General features: G+C 53.7%; 5 protein-coding genes across 5 annotated transcripts; 1 reads left to right on the top strand and 4 right to left on the bottom strand.

The window, feature by feature from the left end:
• Positions 1-53: 53 nt before the first annotated feature.
• Positions 54-1,598, bottom strand: SNOG_02202 (hypothetical protein; the record flags this gene model as incomplete). The annotated part of the gene is given in 4 exon segments (XM_001792766.1): positions 54-97; positions 117-830; positions 878-1,440; positions 1,489-1,598. The coding sequence occupies 4 exon segments, from the start codon at positions 1,596-1,598 to the stop codon at positions 54-56; spliced, it is 1,431 nt and encodes a 476-aa protein (XP_001792818.1).
• A 152-nt stretch (positions 1,599-1,750) lies between these two features.
• Positions 1,751-7,333, bottom strand: SNOG_02203 (hypothetical protein; the record flags this gene model as incomplete). Its single annotated transcript, XM_001792767.1, has 4 exons — positions 1,751-2,626; positions 2,655-4,055; positions 4,079-6,722; positions 7,018-7,333. The coding sequence occupies 4 exons, from the start codon at positions 7,331-7,333 to the stop codon at positions 1,849-1,851; spliced, it is 5,139 nt and encodes a 1,712-aa protein (XP_001792819.1). The 3' UTR covers positions 1,751-1,848.
• A 348-nt stretch (positions 7,334-7,681) lies between these two features.
• On the top strand, positions 7,682-10,714 carry SNOG_02204 (hypothetical protein; the record flags this gene model as incomplete). Its single annotated transcript, XM_001792768.1, has 1 exon — positions 7,682-10,714. The coding sequence occupies one exon, from the start codon at positions 7,682-7,684 to the stop codon at positions 10,712-10,714; it is 3,033 nt and encodes a 1,010-aa protein (XP_001792820.1).
• Positions 10,715-10,900: 186 nt separating this feature from the next.
• Positions 10,901-12,869, bottom strand: SNOG_02205 (hypothetical protein; the record flags this gene model as incomplete). The annotated part of the gene is made up of 6 exons (XM_001792769.1): positions 10,901-11,165; positions 11,226-11,423; positions 11,473-11,829; positions 11,880-12,072; positions 12,119-12,507; positions 12,562-12,869. The coding sequence occupies 6 exons, from the start codon at positions 12,867-12,869 to the stop codon at positions 11,030-11,032; spliced, it is 1,581 nt and encodes a 526-aa protein (XP_001792821.1). The 3' UTR covers positions 10,901-11,029.
• A 210-nt stretch (positions 12,870-13,079) lies between these two features.
• SNOG_02206 (hypothetical protein) lies at positions 13,080-13,247 on the bottom strand (the record flags this gene model as incomplete). Its single annotated transcript, XM_001792770.1, has 2 exons — positions 13,080-13,106; positions 13,161-13,247. 2 exons carry the CDS (start codon positions 13,245-13,247, stop codon positions 13,080-13,082), a joined length of 114 nt encoding a protein of 37 aa, XP_001792822.1.
• Between the last annotated feature and the right edge of the window lie 329 nt (positions 13,248-13,576).

A 13,576-nucleotide genomic window follows, 5' to 3' on the forward strand; every position in this document is an offset into this window, starting at 1 on the left:
CTCATCCCCCCTAACCTCCACCCGCCGCCCCATGTACATTTCCCCAAATTCGTTCAAAAATGCGCGATCCGCTTCACTCCATGCATCCAGCCCCAGCCTACTAACTTCGCGCCTACCAACACTAACCTCATCCTCCCCCTCATATCCCTCCTCCTCAGCACTCTCTTCGATAATCGCCGACAACGTAGCGACGAGCGAAGACGTCTGCCGGTGGAAGTACGCAATGATGCTCGTCTCGATGTTCACGTGTGACAAGTCGCCGAGGATCTCGCGATCCGCGTCGCGCTCGGATGTGCTGTTGATGTCCTTCTCGCCCGCCGAGGCCCACCACATGAAGCCCGAGTACGCGAGGCGCGACCAGGTAATCGGCTCGACCATGGAGTCGTCGTAGGAGTCGTTGTACTCGTCGTCGGCGCGGTGGGCGTCGATTGAGGCGCGGGATATCAGGGGTTGTTGGTCGTCGTTGTCGTCGTCGGTGTAGCGCTCGACGGATGCGTTGCGGTGCTTGAACAGCTCCTTGTGAAGCATTTTGTAGCGCGCGACGTCGCGCTGGCTGGCTTTTATGAGGGTGCCGGACGAGGTGCGGAGGCGTGGCCAGCGGCGTTGTTGGGTTGGGAGTTCGACAATGACGTCGTAGAGTTTGGCTTTGGTGGATATGATCTCGTCGGTTGTGCAGGCTGTCCAGCCACTGGTGGTTGGGGCCTCGAGAGAGGGGATGTCGTGAACGCCGACAGAGAAGAGGGAGGGGAGGCGTAGGAGGGCTTCGGCACCGGGGAGCAGCAGTTCTGAGTCGCGTGCGGAGAGGCTTGAGAGAATGGAGAGGATGTAGACTAGACGTGTTAGGTGTGATAGATGGGCGTGTGCCTCCAGGACGTACCAAACTCGCACATGGCGCGCACAGGCGGGCCGCCAACGAAGAGGATCCGCTTGCGCAGGAGCGCTGCTTGTTGAAGCCTAAACACCAATGGGCCGAGGACATCGAGATATTTCAGCATCGAGAGTGCCGGATGATATGCCGGTAACCGCTCGTCGTCTTTTGTGACTGCCGAGACTGTCGATATGGCGCGCGCCCGGCTGTGTCCCTTGGTGTTGTCGTGCTGTCTTGCATGTGCCGTCTGCTCCTCCCAGAACTCTTCCAGCGGCGCAACCCCCTCGTCCTCCGCAATCGTCCTCGCTATGCTTTCCAGCCGTCCTGCCGCACCCCACGTCCTGCCCAGTATACCATCCCGCCGCGCCAATACGCCAACAGAGACGAAGTTGGCATTGCGCTCTTCCGACCCTGCCTCCCCCCGTGCGAATGCGCTGAGCCCAGCATAACCCTCGTGTGTAAAGTAGACGAGGTCGGACGCTTGCGCGTGAAGACCCGAGGGCAGCGACTTGTATTCTACTGCATTCTCCAGCTCAATGTCCGTCGTTGTGCGTTTCCAAGCGATTGTGTACCTGCCAGGCGTCAGCAAGTACGGGCACATGGGCTGGCGCATTACTTACCCGACTTTCTTGTCGAAGCGGATCAGGAACAGCGCCTCGATTTTCGGCAACTCGTTATCGCCATTGCTGTCGACGTCGGTCGCAACGCTCGACTGTGTTGAGGTAGACATATTGGCGGACGAAGCCGCGTAGTCGTTGGGGATACATGCAGCGCGCCAGTGACAAGATCGCGCGACCACATCCCTGACGGTACTCTCAGTAAGCCGAGGACATTCAGGCACCCTCATCAGTCGCATCTCACTCAAGACTTGTTTATATGCTCGCGTGTCACTGCTACATAAATTCACGCAACAGACTCATTGGACTCTGAATGGTATCTCATTTTCCCTTACACATCAAACACCTTCCCAAAATCATCAACTATTGTAACATGCCCTCCAAGCTCTCCCCAAGTACTCCCTCCACCTGACTAATCCATCGCTGTGTCTCTCTCTCCACCATCTCGTCGTCATCCTCCCTGAGCTCGCTAATGAAGGGCAACATCTCTGGCAACAGGCCCAGCCACTCCTCCCCAAGCCTCGTCGTGAGGCTTTGCTCGCACTTGACCGTCGCCAGTCTTGTCGCTGCAGAGTCCGATCTCATGTACCGCAGCAAGATGGTGTTGAGCTCGCGATGATTGTCGATTGAAGACGATGAAGACGCAGCAAGATCGGTGATGGTGGGAATGACGACTTCCGTAACTTCCTCCGTAGCAGAAATGGTAAGCAGATTCACAAGCGGCTTCAAGATAGTGCCAAAGTGCGAGGGTGCCTGCCAAAATGCATCTTGATCGTGCTGGAACGACTTCTGTAACGCGCCCAAGACTGCACTTCGCAGCTCCGAATCTGCGTCTTCCTGGGCAACATGTTCCAGCATCTTGGGCTGCGTGGTCGATGATGTAGCTTGAGTAGCTCGTGAACAATCCGACTTGAACTTGTCGAAGAACGCCGCAAGGAACTTGTAGAATGTGACAGCATACTCCGGTTTCGCGCTCATGGGCCCTTCCTGATCCACGAGCTGTACGAAGAATGGGCCGGAAGGTGGGCATCGTTGAGCTTCAGAACCATGGCAAGTGCGACTCATCAGAGTGTTGTCCAGCTGGTTCATCTCTTCATCGTCGTATTCTTGCTCTTCTTGTGAATCGATCGCTTGCTCTGACCTTGAACAGTTGAAGCAAAAGACTGAACAGTGTCGAGCTGGCTTTTATGAGCTTGCTCTTGCTCTGCAAGTCGACAGTCGAGCGGAGAAGTTCCAGATGTTCAGATGACGCCTCAAAGCCTTGGGATAGAGCATGCGGCCAGGTTGTCTTGATCGCAGCGAAAGTTTCCTGAGCACCGAGATGCTCGGATACATTCTGGTAGAACGTACGGCGGCTCTCATCGCAAGTGTCCTCAAGCCCACCAACCGCCGATCGGTGCGATAACCGGAGAGCCGTCTCCAAGTAGTCTCTTGAGAACATATAACCTAGTCTCTCGACAATGTTTGACAGTAGCGAGTAAACAGCATTGTGTAAACCGTTCTTCTCGCCCTCGATAGCTTGCGATAGATAGTCGAAAGCGGTAGGCAGTACTGTTGGCAGTAGAGCGATAGCCTCGTCTTCGAGGACATCAACAATAGAGGTAAGACATAGCAATGACAGGACACGGATTGTATCATTACCACTGGAAAGGGCTTGTGATCCGGCGATGGTCTGAGCGATGGACGCGACAGCGGTCATGTCTTTCTTGCCGAAGCGCTCGACAATCCGGTCGATGCAGCCGACTGAAATGATCTTAGCGTCCGTGTGCTGGGATTGTTGTAGCACTTTCTCGACACTTGGCAAGAACGAGATTAAAGATATGACAGACTTCTTGTCGTTCTGTACAGCATTTCCAGCTCGCAGCTCGACAGCCTTGATAGCAGCGATCTGCACTTGGTGGTCTGTGTTCACGAGTAGCAACTCAGCCGACTTGACCAGATCGGTCGTGGGAAGAAGATCCAGGCAGTTCGCGAGCACCCGACTGCAGGCTTCATACAGTTTGGGGGATGATGCCACCTTCTTGGAAAGCTGAATTGTGGTCTCGACGATATTAGCAAACACTTCTCGTGGCCTCGCCGGGTCGTCCTTTCGTCGAAAGGCTCTCGTTACGTGTGCTCGTAGTCGGTCATCCGTAGCAAGGTCAGCCAAAGAAACAAGCAGGTTCTTGATAGCCGTTTCGACCTGCGCCGCAGTCTTGTCGTTCAGTCCAAACAAACTGTCGGACACCTTGCGCTTCGGTCCTGCAGCGTCGACAACGAGATCGAGATAGCCCTTGATGGCATCGAGTGTATGGATCGGGTCGAAGACGAGTAACAGCTCCGTGGAGAACCTGCGCTGAGTCTTGCCGTTGTGGTAGCGATCCGCGAGCAAGGAAATGATTGCCGAGAGCGAGTCCTGCGGGCCAAGCGTCCGTGCAAGTTCCGAAAATAACTTCAGTCGACGGTGCAATGGGATATGCTCAAAAGCGGCGGTGAAGCTTAGCAAGAGATCGGAGACACCAGTGAGGAAGTTCTTGTGCTTTGCGCGGAGGGAGGCAGCCAGTTGCGGTACCACACGAGAAATGGTCTGACTAGTATTAGTAAGGTTCTTGACGTAAAGTGATAGCACCATACCTTGTCGACAACTTGTGCGGAGTAATCATCCTGTTGGCGAAGCAGCGTAGACCCGATGAAGGTGAAGATAGGCATCAAGTTATGTAGAATCAGCTCTGGCACCCATGATGCAAGGTTGGCAATCAGTAGCAATGCGCTGTTCTGCACCTGCGGGCTGGTAGAGTGCCGGATACAGTCGATGAGAAGATCAGCACGAACGGAAGACTGGTAGTCCGCAGTGTCCTTTTGTTGCTGAACGGTGTTAGCATGCATGAAACCGTGGACAACGAGATCACTGACCTTGAGAGTGTCGACAATAGGCGTCAGAGAGCCCAGGATCATGCTTTGCACGTAGACCAGCTCTGATCCGGACTGTTGCTTGAGTGGTTGCCAAGTCGTTGAAGACAGTGAATAGACTCTTGAAAAGGGCTGGGATGGTTGTCCCGGATTCGAGCCTTCGATAAGCTCAAAGAAACCAAAGTCAGCTTTCGCAACAAATCGCTGTACATCGTCCTGCGAGGCCAATTCCACGCGAGCCATCTCATTGCGACTCGTTCGTCGTCTCTTCTTGGTTGGAGGACCCTCGGGCATCTGGACAGCAGCAGGAACGCTCTCCAAGAAGGTCAGTAGCGTGGCGGAGTCATGCTTGACGTTTCGTAGGATTTCAATAGCTCGCTCGCGGCATTGCTTCTCGCCATCGTCCTTGCCCTCTTTGAATGACATGTCGAGCAAAGTGCGTGCTAGCGTTACTCGCTGCTCAGACTTTGTCGCTGGCCAAACAGCGGCAACTTTGTCAAAAACGGCCTCAGCGAGCAGTCTTTTGCTAGAGTCTAAGCTCTCAATCATGAGCTCGTTCAGCAACTGCACGCTCTTGGCTTCTCTGGCAACGAGTGCATTCAGATGCCCCCTGTACGCATCTTCCAAGGTCACCTTCTCTACATCACACACCTTTGATGCCTCTGCCAGAGGAAGTGTGCACCATCCCTGGATGAGCGGTAGGATGGTGTTGCTACGGACAGTATCTGAAACTTTACCGGAAAAGTTGAAGATCGGGAAAAGAATGATACGTATGCGTACCAGGGGAGACAGACTGAGATGGCTGGCAAAGAACGAGAGCCGATAGTAAGTCCTTGTCTGCGCGTTCATTCCATGCTTCGGTTGAGACTTGCTACCCTTAGATCCTTCTAACACTTCTCGGATCGCAGGAATAGCGAAAGTTGGGTCCATGACGCTCTCCTCGAGCATGGGAATCAGGATGGAGGAAAGTAGAGTAGACACGTCTTCGGACTTCAGCTGAACAACTTGGCTGACGTGTTTCTGGGCCTTTCCAGAGCTACCGTATAATTTGGAGCTTCCCCAGGTCGATGTGTTGGCTTGTGATCCAGAAGCCTCCGAAAGTGCGACAGTACAAGCTGCCGCAGCGCGTCGAACGGGAGCAGACGGATCTGCCAACGCGTGTAGGAGATACGGAATCAAGTTCTGGAAGTCGCAAGTGTCTTCGGCTGACTTCAGTGTTGCCGCAGCTGCGCGAAGTGCTGCAATGCGTGCGGCAGGCAATTGTGAACTGCACCAGATTCTGGCCAGGAGGCTCAAGTATAAATTGCTGTGCATAGCGTTCTCCTTGCCCAGAGATTTCGAAGCCAAGAATGGCGAAGACTGATGTGTTGATACCGCACGCTCAAAAGCATTGGCCACCTCTGCGAAGCTCTGAGATGCATCCAATTCCAGGAAGCTCTGCACTGCAAAGTCTGGAACTTCAACCTTGGGCGCCGCGATCGCTTGGCTTGATACATCGTCAACGTCGAGCATATCCTCATCCTCATCGTTGTCGATTTGCGCAGTTTCCAAGGCCGGGGCAAGTGTAAGTCCTAGAGATTCCAGGTCCACGTTGTCAGACTTTGCGGCGGCGCGCATTCCATCAAGGAAATAAGTCGTTTCTGCAAGTTGGGCTGCGAGGTCGAGCAGCTGTCCATGTTCAGTAGATCCAGGCGCAGAGTCACGTATTGAGGTGACGAGCGCAGCAAGCGCGGCTCGTGTGTAGGCTTCAGTGAGCAAGCCTGAAGCCATCAGTTCTTGGAACACGTCGCGTTGCTCCTCTAAGCGGTCGATACTGGCGAGTGCGCCAAGAGCACATCCGAGTGTAAGGCGGTGTACGCGGCATTGCTTCGAGATCTGGACAAGCTTTTGTGAGAGCTGTGGTACTTTGAGAAGTCTGCGGATGACGCGGGGTGGGAGTTGTGCGGGCGACCTCTGCTCTGCGAGGACAGCCAAACATTGAAGACAGGCATTCAGCGAGTCCGCTTCGTGAGCCAGGACTACAGCCTCCATAAGACCGTCCAGCACCTTCTCGCCCAGCTCGCCTCTTCCTGCCAGTACAGTGACGATACTGTAGCATGCGGCCACAGTCTCAGCACCGTATTTCGCCTGCATACAGCTGTTCAAAACTGGGAGTATCCTCAAAACTAGCTCTTCTGTCTTTTGCGATTGGATGTCTCTCCTTCCAGAGCTAGTGTTTTCGAGTATGCCAAAAACTGCTTCCAGGGTGATGGTGGACCAGAAGGAAATCATCTGCGGCGCCTGGTGGCCAGCCTTGACCACCCTGACTGTGTGCGCCTGTAGCGCATTGAAGAACCCGGGCGTGTTCACTGCCGTGTATACAATGGTCCTTCTTGGCGGATTCGTGGGTGATTGGATATATGGGTGCAGGAATCGGAGATGAGGGCGGCGGCTGGCTGGGGAGGATTGAGAGCAGGGCGAGGAATTGCGGCGTAGTGTGGTATGGAAGGTATGTCAAGGCCAGACATTCTGTGTTGTACTCGTGGACTCTGTAACGCTATCAGCACCTCGAGGATCAACGTATCACATCGATTCAGACATACCGGAACCGCCTGACTAGCCACTCTACGGCCTTTTGCGCAGGCTTCAGTAGCAGCCGGGGGCCGACTAATGTGATAAAAGCCTCCACGACGGCATTCAGCTTCTTGTTCTCCTCCTTGGTCATCTGCGTCCGGTCCTCGACCTTGCTCTGCTCGCTGAACAAGCTTTTTGAAAATTGAAGAAAGCGCGAATCGAGCGCGCACAGATCCCGGAAGCCCTCATAGCATATTAAGTAAACGGTTTCGAAAGACTGCGAAGCTGCAATCTTGGGTTCAAATAGCAGCGACTTTCCATGTGCCGACTTTTGCGCCTTGAGGTCGAGTTGGTGGGTGCTCGACGCAGCAATCGCCGCGAGCTGCTTCTGGAGGGCAGTCGCCATGGCGCAAACTGTTTTACGTCTCTACGAGCTTGGTTTGGGGCTATGTTCAAATCTCCGAAGCCATGTGACGCTGTGAAAAGAGCGTGGGGTCGGTCGTGGCGTAAATGTCGATTTGATGGTTTGGATGGGTCGCAGCTTCCGTCTCGAAATAATCTTTCTTCATTTCGCGCTAGTGAGTCGCCCAATCATCGCGCCCCAACTCCGCAACCACTTCCACTCTCCACTCCAAAACCTTCTCGTCGCCATCACGTCTTGACCGTCGCAGATTCATGTACAACGTCTGCTGCACTAGAGGAGTATCATGGAGCGTGTGGCGCCCGGCGTATGTACGGTCGCTCAAAAGTGAACATGGCGTCAAATGTACCCAAGTTTACCAGCTTCCGCCCAAAACCCAAGCCGGCGGTTGAACCGCCTAAAGAAGCCTCGAAATCAGAGGTAAGAGCAAAAAGCTCGTCGAGACCCAAAAAGCATGGCGCACAAGTTGAGTCGCGCGTTGCAGACACACCAAAATCTGAGCAAATTGAGCCCTCATCCAAGTTGTATTTCAGCGACAGGAGAGGTGATCCAGACATTCTAAAATATGGCGCTCTCAGTCGCTATGATATACCCACATACCGAAGAGCTGGTTACGGATACGTCCTGGGCTTGAGCTTGGATCAGAAAATCGACCGCGAACGATCGTCACATTCCAAAACCTACATGACATATGTCTCAGGTCGCCAGCAAGAGAGACTGATGACCGCCAAGAATGTGCCCAAAGAGAGTAGTCGGACGCTGCGCATCGTGCAGAGCAGCGAAAGTCCAAGTCTTGCCGAAGAGCTAGACTTTATCGCGCTGTCTAACCACGACAAGAGACGACGCGACGACAGTGACAGCAGAGAAGATGGGGGACCTCCCGATCTGGACTATCGCGGCATCGAGCGCGACGTCAGCCAACCACTCGACCCGGATACTCAATACGACGATCATCTTGAAGATCTGACTGCTATCTCAGAGCTCACTAAGAAGAACACTGAGCTTGTACGCAAAACTCGTGAGCATCCAGAGGACATACAGCCATGGCTAGACTTCATCGAGCACCAGGAAGTAATGATAGCCCCAGAGCGCTCTCTTGGTGAAGTCGACGAAGCTAGACAACGACAACTTGCTGATGTGCGCATACCAATATACGAAGAAGCTTTGAAGAAAGTCAAAAATGCTCAAAATGACCACATCCAGCTGTACCGAGGCTTGCTCAAAGAGGCGCAAAAGTCATGGACTGAGAGCAAGTTGTGGAATAGATGGACCGAGGTACTCAAGGTGCATACTGAGAGCCCAGAGCTGTGGCTGATGTATTTGGATTTCGTACAGTCGCATCTTGCCCGATTCAAGTATGAGGCCTGTCGCAAGACGTTCCTCGAGTGTCTCGATGCTCTTCAGGGGTCGAAGGAAGTGGCTGTAGAGTCAGTTCTGCACATCTTCGTTCGTATGACAAGCATGATACATGGAGCCGGATATCAAGAGCTTGCCCTAGCCATATGGCAATCCGTCTTGGAACGGAATCTCTCACAGCCGCCCATGACAGCGGCGGATCTCGGAGACTTTGAGCAATTCTGGGAGAGCGAAGCCCCGCGGATTGGTGAGGCTGAAGCCAGTGGGTGGCGGAAGGCTGCAGACGACGACATACCGTCCAATACTGAGTCCTTGCTTCCACAAAATCCAGGAGACTCCATCTTTGAGGACTTTCGAAAGCGCGAACACGATTCCATTGAGAAGCTACGATATCCTGGACGTGCTTCAGATGAAGTGGGCGAAGATGACGCCTTCCACACGATCTTCTACGCGGATATCGAGCCATACATCAAGAGCGTTCCAGCAGATACTCCGACTGTGCTCCTATTAGAAGCATTCCTTTGTTTCTGTGGTCTACCATCATTGCCACGTATAGGAAATCACCAGCGATTATGGTGGGATGATCCATTCATTGCGCAGCGTGGCGCCGACACACCGTCATCTCACCATCTCGAAGGTGCCGAACAAGGCTCTATCGTCGATAAGTTTGAACAATTCTTCGCTTGCGAAAAGACTAGCTTCCAGATGACAAGCGAACTTCTCTTCCATGACGACTTCAATCTCAGTGGAGTCCGAATCGGCGCGGACTTCATACAGCGTATCCTCCAGCTCGCCGCCATGGAAACGAAAGATGCGATTCTCGGAGAATATTTGCTTGCCTTTGAGTACCGCCATTCTCCAACAGAAGTTGTCAAGACGGCAAAACAGCTTCTGAAAGCGCAACCCACGAGCCAGCATCTTTACCATGCGTACGGTCTGGTCGAGTCACGTCGCGGGAAACCAGAAAAAGCGAATCAAGTCTTCAGCATGGCCTTATCCATGCGCACTCTTGGTACCTCCGAAAGCCTACAACTATTCAACAGCTGGGTGTGGGAAGCACTATATGCCAACGACCACCTCGAGGCCCTGTGGCGTCTCTCATCACCGTCTGGCAAACTTCCCACTAGATCGGATCCAACAAAGCCCCCAAACGCAGCCCTCATCCAGAACGCATCAACAACTCTAAGCTCAATCAGCGAACAATCTCTCCTCACACACGCCTACCCCTCCGCCGTCCTCAGCACATCCCTCCTCGCGCTCGTCACCTACCTCACCTCCTCCCTTAGCCCCGAAATCATCATATCCGCACACCACAACCTCCTCTCATGGTTCACATCCCACGCCCTGCATACCTCACCCGCCTCAGAACTCTCCGCCCAATCTCTCGCCCGCTTCCTCCTGCACCACGCCACCCACGCGCCCATCCTCAAACCCTCCCTGATTCGCACCGCTCTGGAGCCCTACATCGCGCTCTTCCCAAACAACACGATCCTGCTGTCGCTCTACGCAGCTAACGAGTCGCGCTTCGCCGTCGACGATCGCGTGCGGGGCATCATGGCCGAGCGCGCGCTGCCGACGAGCGTGGCGGGCTGGTGTTTTGCGATTCGGTTTGAAGAGAAGAGGGCGGAGGTGGCGAGGACGGCGGGCGCGATTCGCGCGGCGTATAAGCGCGCTACGCATGCGGAGGCTTCGGGGGCGCATTCACTCGCCATCTGGACGAGTTATTTGCGGTTCGAGGTCGAGCAGTTGGGGGTCTTGAAAGACAGGGTCGCGGGAGAAAGACCCGGTAAGGATGGCAGGAAGAGGACGTGGGAGAAGAGGGTGGATGAGGCGCGGGAGAGGGTTAAAGAGACGTTTTATGCTGGGTTGAGGAATCTGCCTTGGTGTAAGGAGTTTATCATGTTGGGGTTTGGGGAGAGTGGTAAGGGTGTGTTTGGTGAGGGAGAGCTGTGGAAGATTTATCGCGTCTTGCAGGAGAAGGAGTTGAGGGTTTATGTGGAGCTTGATTAAATTGGGCTTATCTCACTATATGTGTAATCTTGGGTTCAAGGGATTGGGTGAGTCAATACGAATAGCGCGCGATCATCATGTATTCGTCAATCTTCGCTGTGTATTATGGTTCGTTCACTACGAGGGGGCTTTCATCAGCCCAAAGCTATACACAATATCACTATACTTCAATTGCGACATAAGGCGCCGTGTATACCTTCAGGCTACGGGATGAGCTAACATCTGTCGCCTGGTTGCATTGCATCATAATTGATAATATGTACCATGTTCCGTTGATCATCATTGCCCGCCATCATCCTGCAGCAAAAGCACCGTCTAGCACACAGCATGTGTCTTACCCGTCTTGCCTTGCAAGCTATGGTCCTCATCCACAAACGGATTGTTCGCCTTCTTGCCCTTTGAGAAGATCGGCGTAGTGAGCGTCGAGCGGCGGCGCATAGCAAATTGATGCCTGCAACACATTAGAATCACAAATATTCGCATCCGAATCCAGAAACAGAGGACGACTCACTCCTTATGCTCCTGCAGCTTCTTCGCATCCAGCGAATCCAGCGTCTGCAGCGCAAGTTTGAAATCCGCAATTAGCGCGTCACACCTCGACTTTGTAAAGTCCTCGCGTACGACTACTCTCAGCATCTTCATCTGCTCCGAGTGCGGCGCCATGGTGTAGGCAGGAACAACCCAGCCGCGCTCGCGCAGTTGGTGGGCACTGCTATATGTCAATGTCGGCGCCAGGCTGGATAATCAGTGAGACTTACACGGCGAATTCGTCGTACTGCTTTCCGAGATCCTCGTCAATTCTTGCAGCGACGAGGGGCAGGCCTTCGCCACCTCGCTGGCTCATGATGATGAAGCCCATGTTTTCGAGGTTTGCTGAGAGGTAGTCGGCTGTGCGCGTGAGGTTCAGCATGATGCGTCTGTATCCACGCTTGCCTAAGCGAATAAGTTGGTAGTACTGTCCGATAATCTGACTGGCGCCGCGGGAAAAGTTGAGCGTGAAGGATGCCTGGTCCGCACCAAGATAGTTGATGTTGAAGACAAGCTCCTGGGGTAGGTACTTGGGATCGCGCCATACGACCCAGCCTACTCCAGGGTACACTAATCCGTACTTGTGACCATGGGGGTGTTAGCAATGCCTGGATGTACACAAGATTCTCGAGCTTACCCAGAGACGTTGATTGACGTGACCTTGGGAAGGCGGAAGTCCCAGAGAAGACCAGGGTTGACGAAGGGAGCGACGAAACCACCAGATGCAGCGTCTACATGGATATCAACCTCGATGTTACGCTCAATCAAGAGATCGTTGATGCCCTTGATGTCTTCGTATTCGCCCGTGTAGGTGGTCCCAAGGATGGCGCCTGTTCAAATAAGCATCCGGCTGCTGTAGAGAGTAAGAAGACTCACAAATGCCGATAGTGTTCTCGTCACACAGATCAACGCACTCCTTGGGATCGATGACATAGCGCTCGGTAGTGCAGTATACATATCGCTCCTCGACGTCGAAGTAGCGACACGCCTTCTCCCAGCACACCTGAACTGCCGAGTTCATGATCATGTTGGGCTTATCGAATGGCTTGCCCTCTGCCTTGCGCTTATTTTGCCATAGCTTCTTCATTGCTAGCACGCCCAGCATGATAGCCTCGGACGAACCGATTGTAGAGGTACCGATAGTGTTACTGTCGTCTTCGGAGGGAGCATTGAAGAGGCGGGCAATCATAGAGACGCAGCGGTTCTGGATATCTGCGGAGACGGGGTATTCCTCGTAGTCGATGAAGTTCTTGGAGAAGGCATCTCTGTGGTAATGTCATGTTAGCGAGGTTATAGTTGAGTGTAGACCTGGTACGTACACCATGAGCTTCTCGGCTTCTTCTTCCATATAAGTTGTAACAAACGACGCGAGGTTGAGCGTCGGCGTGCCATCGAGCGTGAGGTCATCTTTGATGAGGCGGTACGCGACAGAAGGCGGCATCTCCTTGTCGGGCATCTCATGGCGTGGCAGGTCTTCTTCAGCATATCGGCTACCGTACACCGTTGCCGTGTAGTCGTCCGCATCGTCATCTGGGTGGAGATTGATCTTGGACTCAGGAGCCGATTCAAACTGGGACTTCTCGTCATTGACCTCCTTCGTGGTGGCTACACGATTGATGTGCACCATGGTTGCTGTAGAGGTTCAATCTGCGGAGGTTCGGGGCCAATTGAAAGCTATGAAGTATGACAAAGGAAGAGAGGAGAAGCAATGAAGTCAGAGCCCAAGGCAACCGGGGCAGGCGCGTCTTATATGGCGCAGTCAATAACCTGTGTTTACGCAGCTAGTCGTCAGCTCAACACAGCTACCCCACCATGCCAACGCCTGCATCACCACCCTTCACTGGTATATGCAGGCCTGCATACCCTGTTCGACGTGTCACTGCGCGTCAGTATCTGGCTAGAACCCGCTCCATCTCACCCATTGCTTCTTCTGTGTGGCTTGACGGCCGGTAATCCCGCATCGCTGCGTGTTTGTATCCCGCGGTTTCCATTCGAGAATCGTCATGGCGGGGCATCATCAAGCATTGGACTAAAAGCTTGTCTTACTCTAGTGCAGCTGCTATTCCGCATACAGGGATAGGCTAACGGTCATGGGCCGAGTCTCAGCGGGGTTGCGGTATACAGGTGTATCCTACATCAGGGTGCTGGCTATTTGCAGACCGCCCTTTGTCGTATAGCATGATATTTCCAAGACATGGCCCGACTGCGCCATATTTGCCCTGCACTGCAGCAGGACACTCCACATTTCAGCCGAAGCTACCCCACGGCACGAGTGTCTCAATCGCCGAACGTTTGGCCAGCGGGACGACCCTTGAGCTGCCGAAGGAAAATCCT

This window comes from Parastagonospora nodorum (genome assembly GCF_000146915.1).
Source record: "Parastagonospora nodorum SN15 chromosome Unknown scaffold_3, whole genome shotgun sequence".
Classification (NCBI taxonomy): Eukaryota; Fungi; Ascomycota; class Dothideomycetes; order Pleosporales; family Phaeosphaeriaceae; genus Parastagonospora; species Parastagonospora nodorum.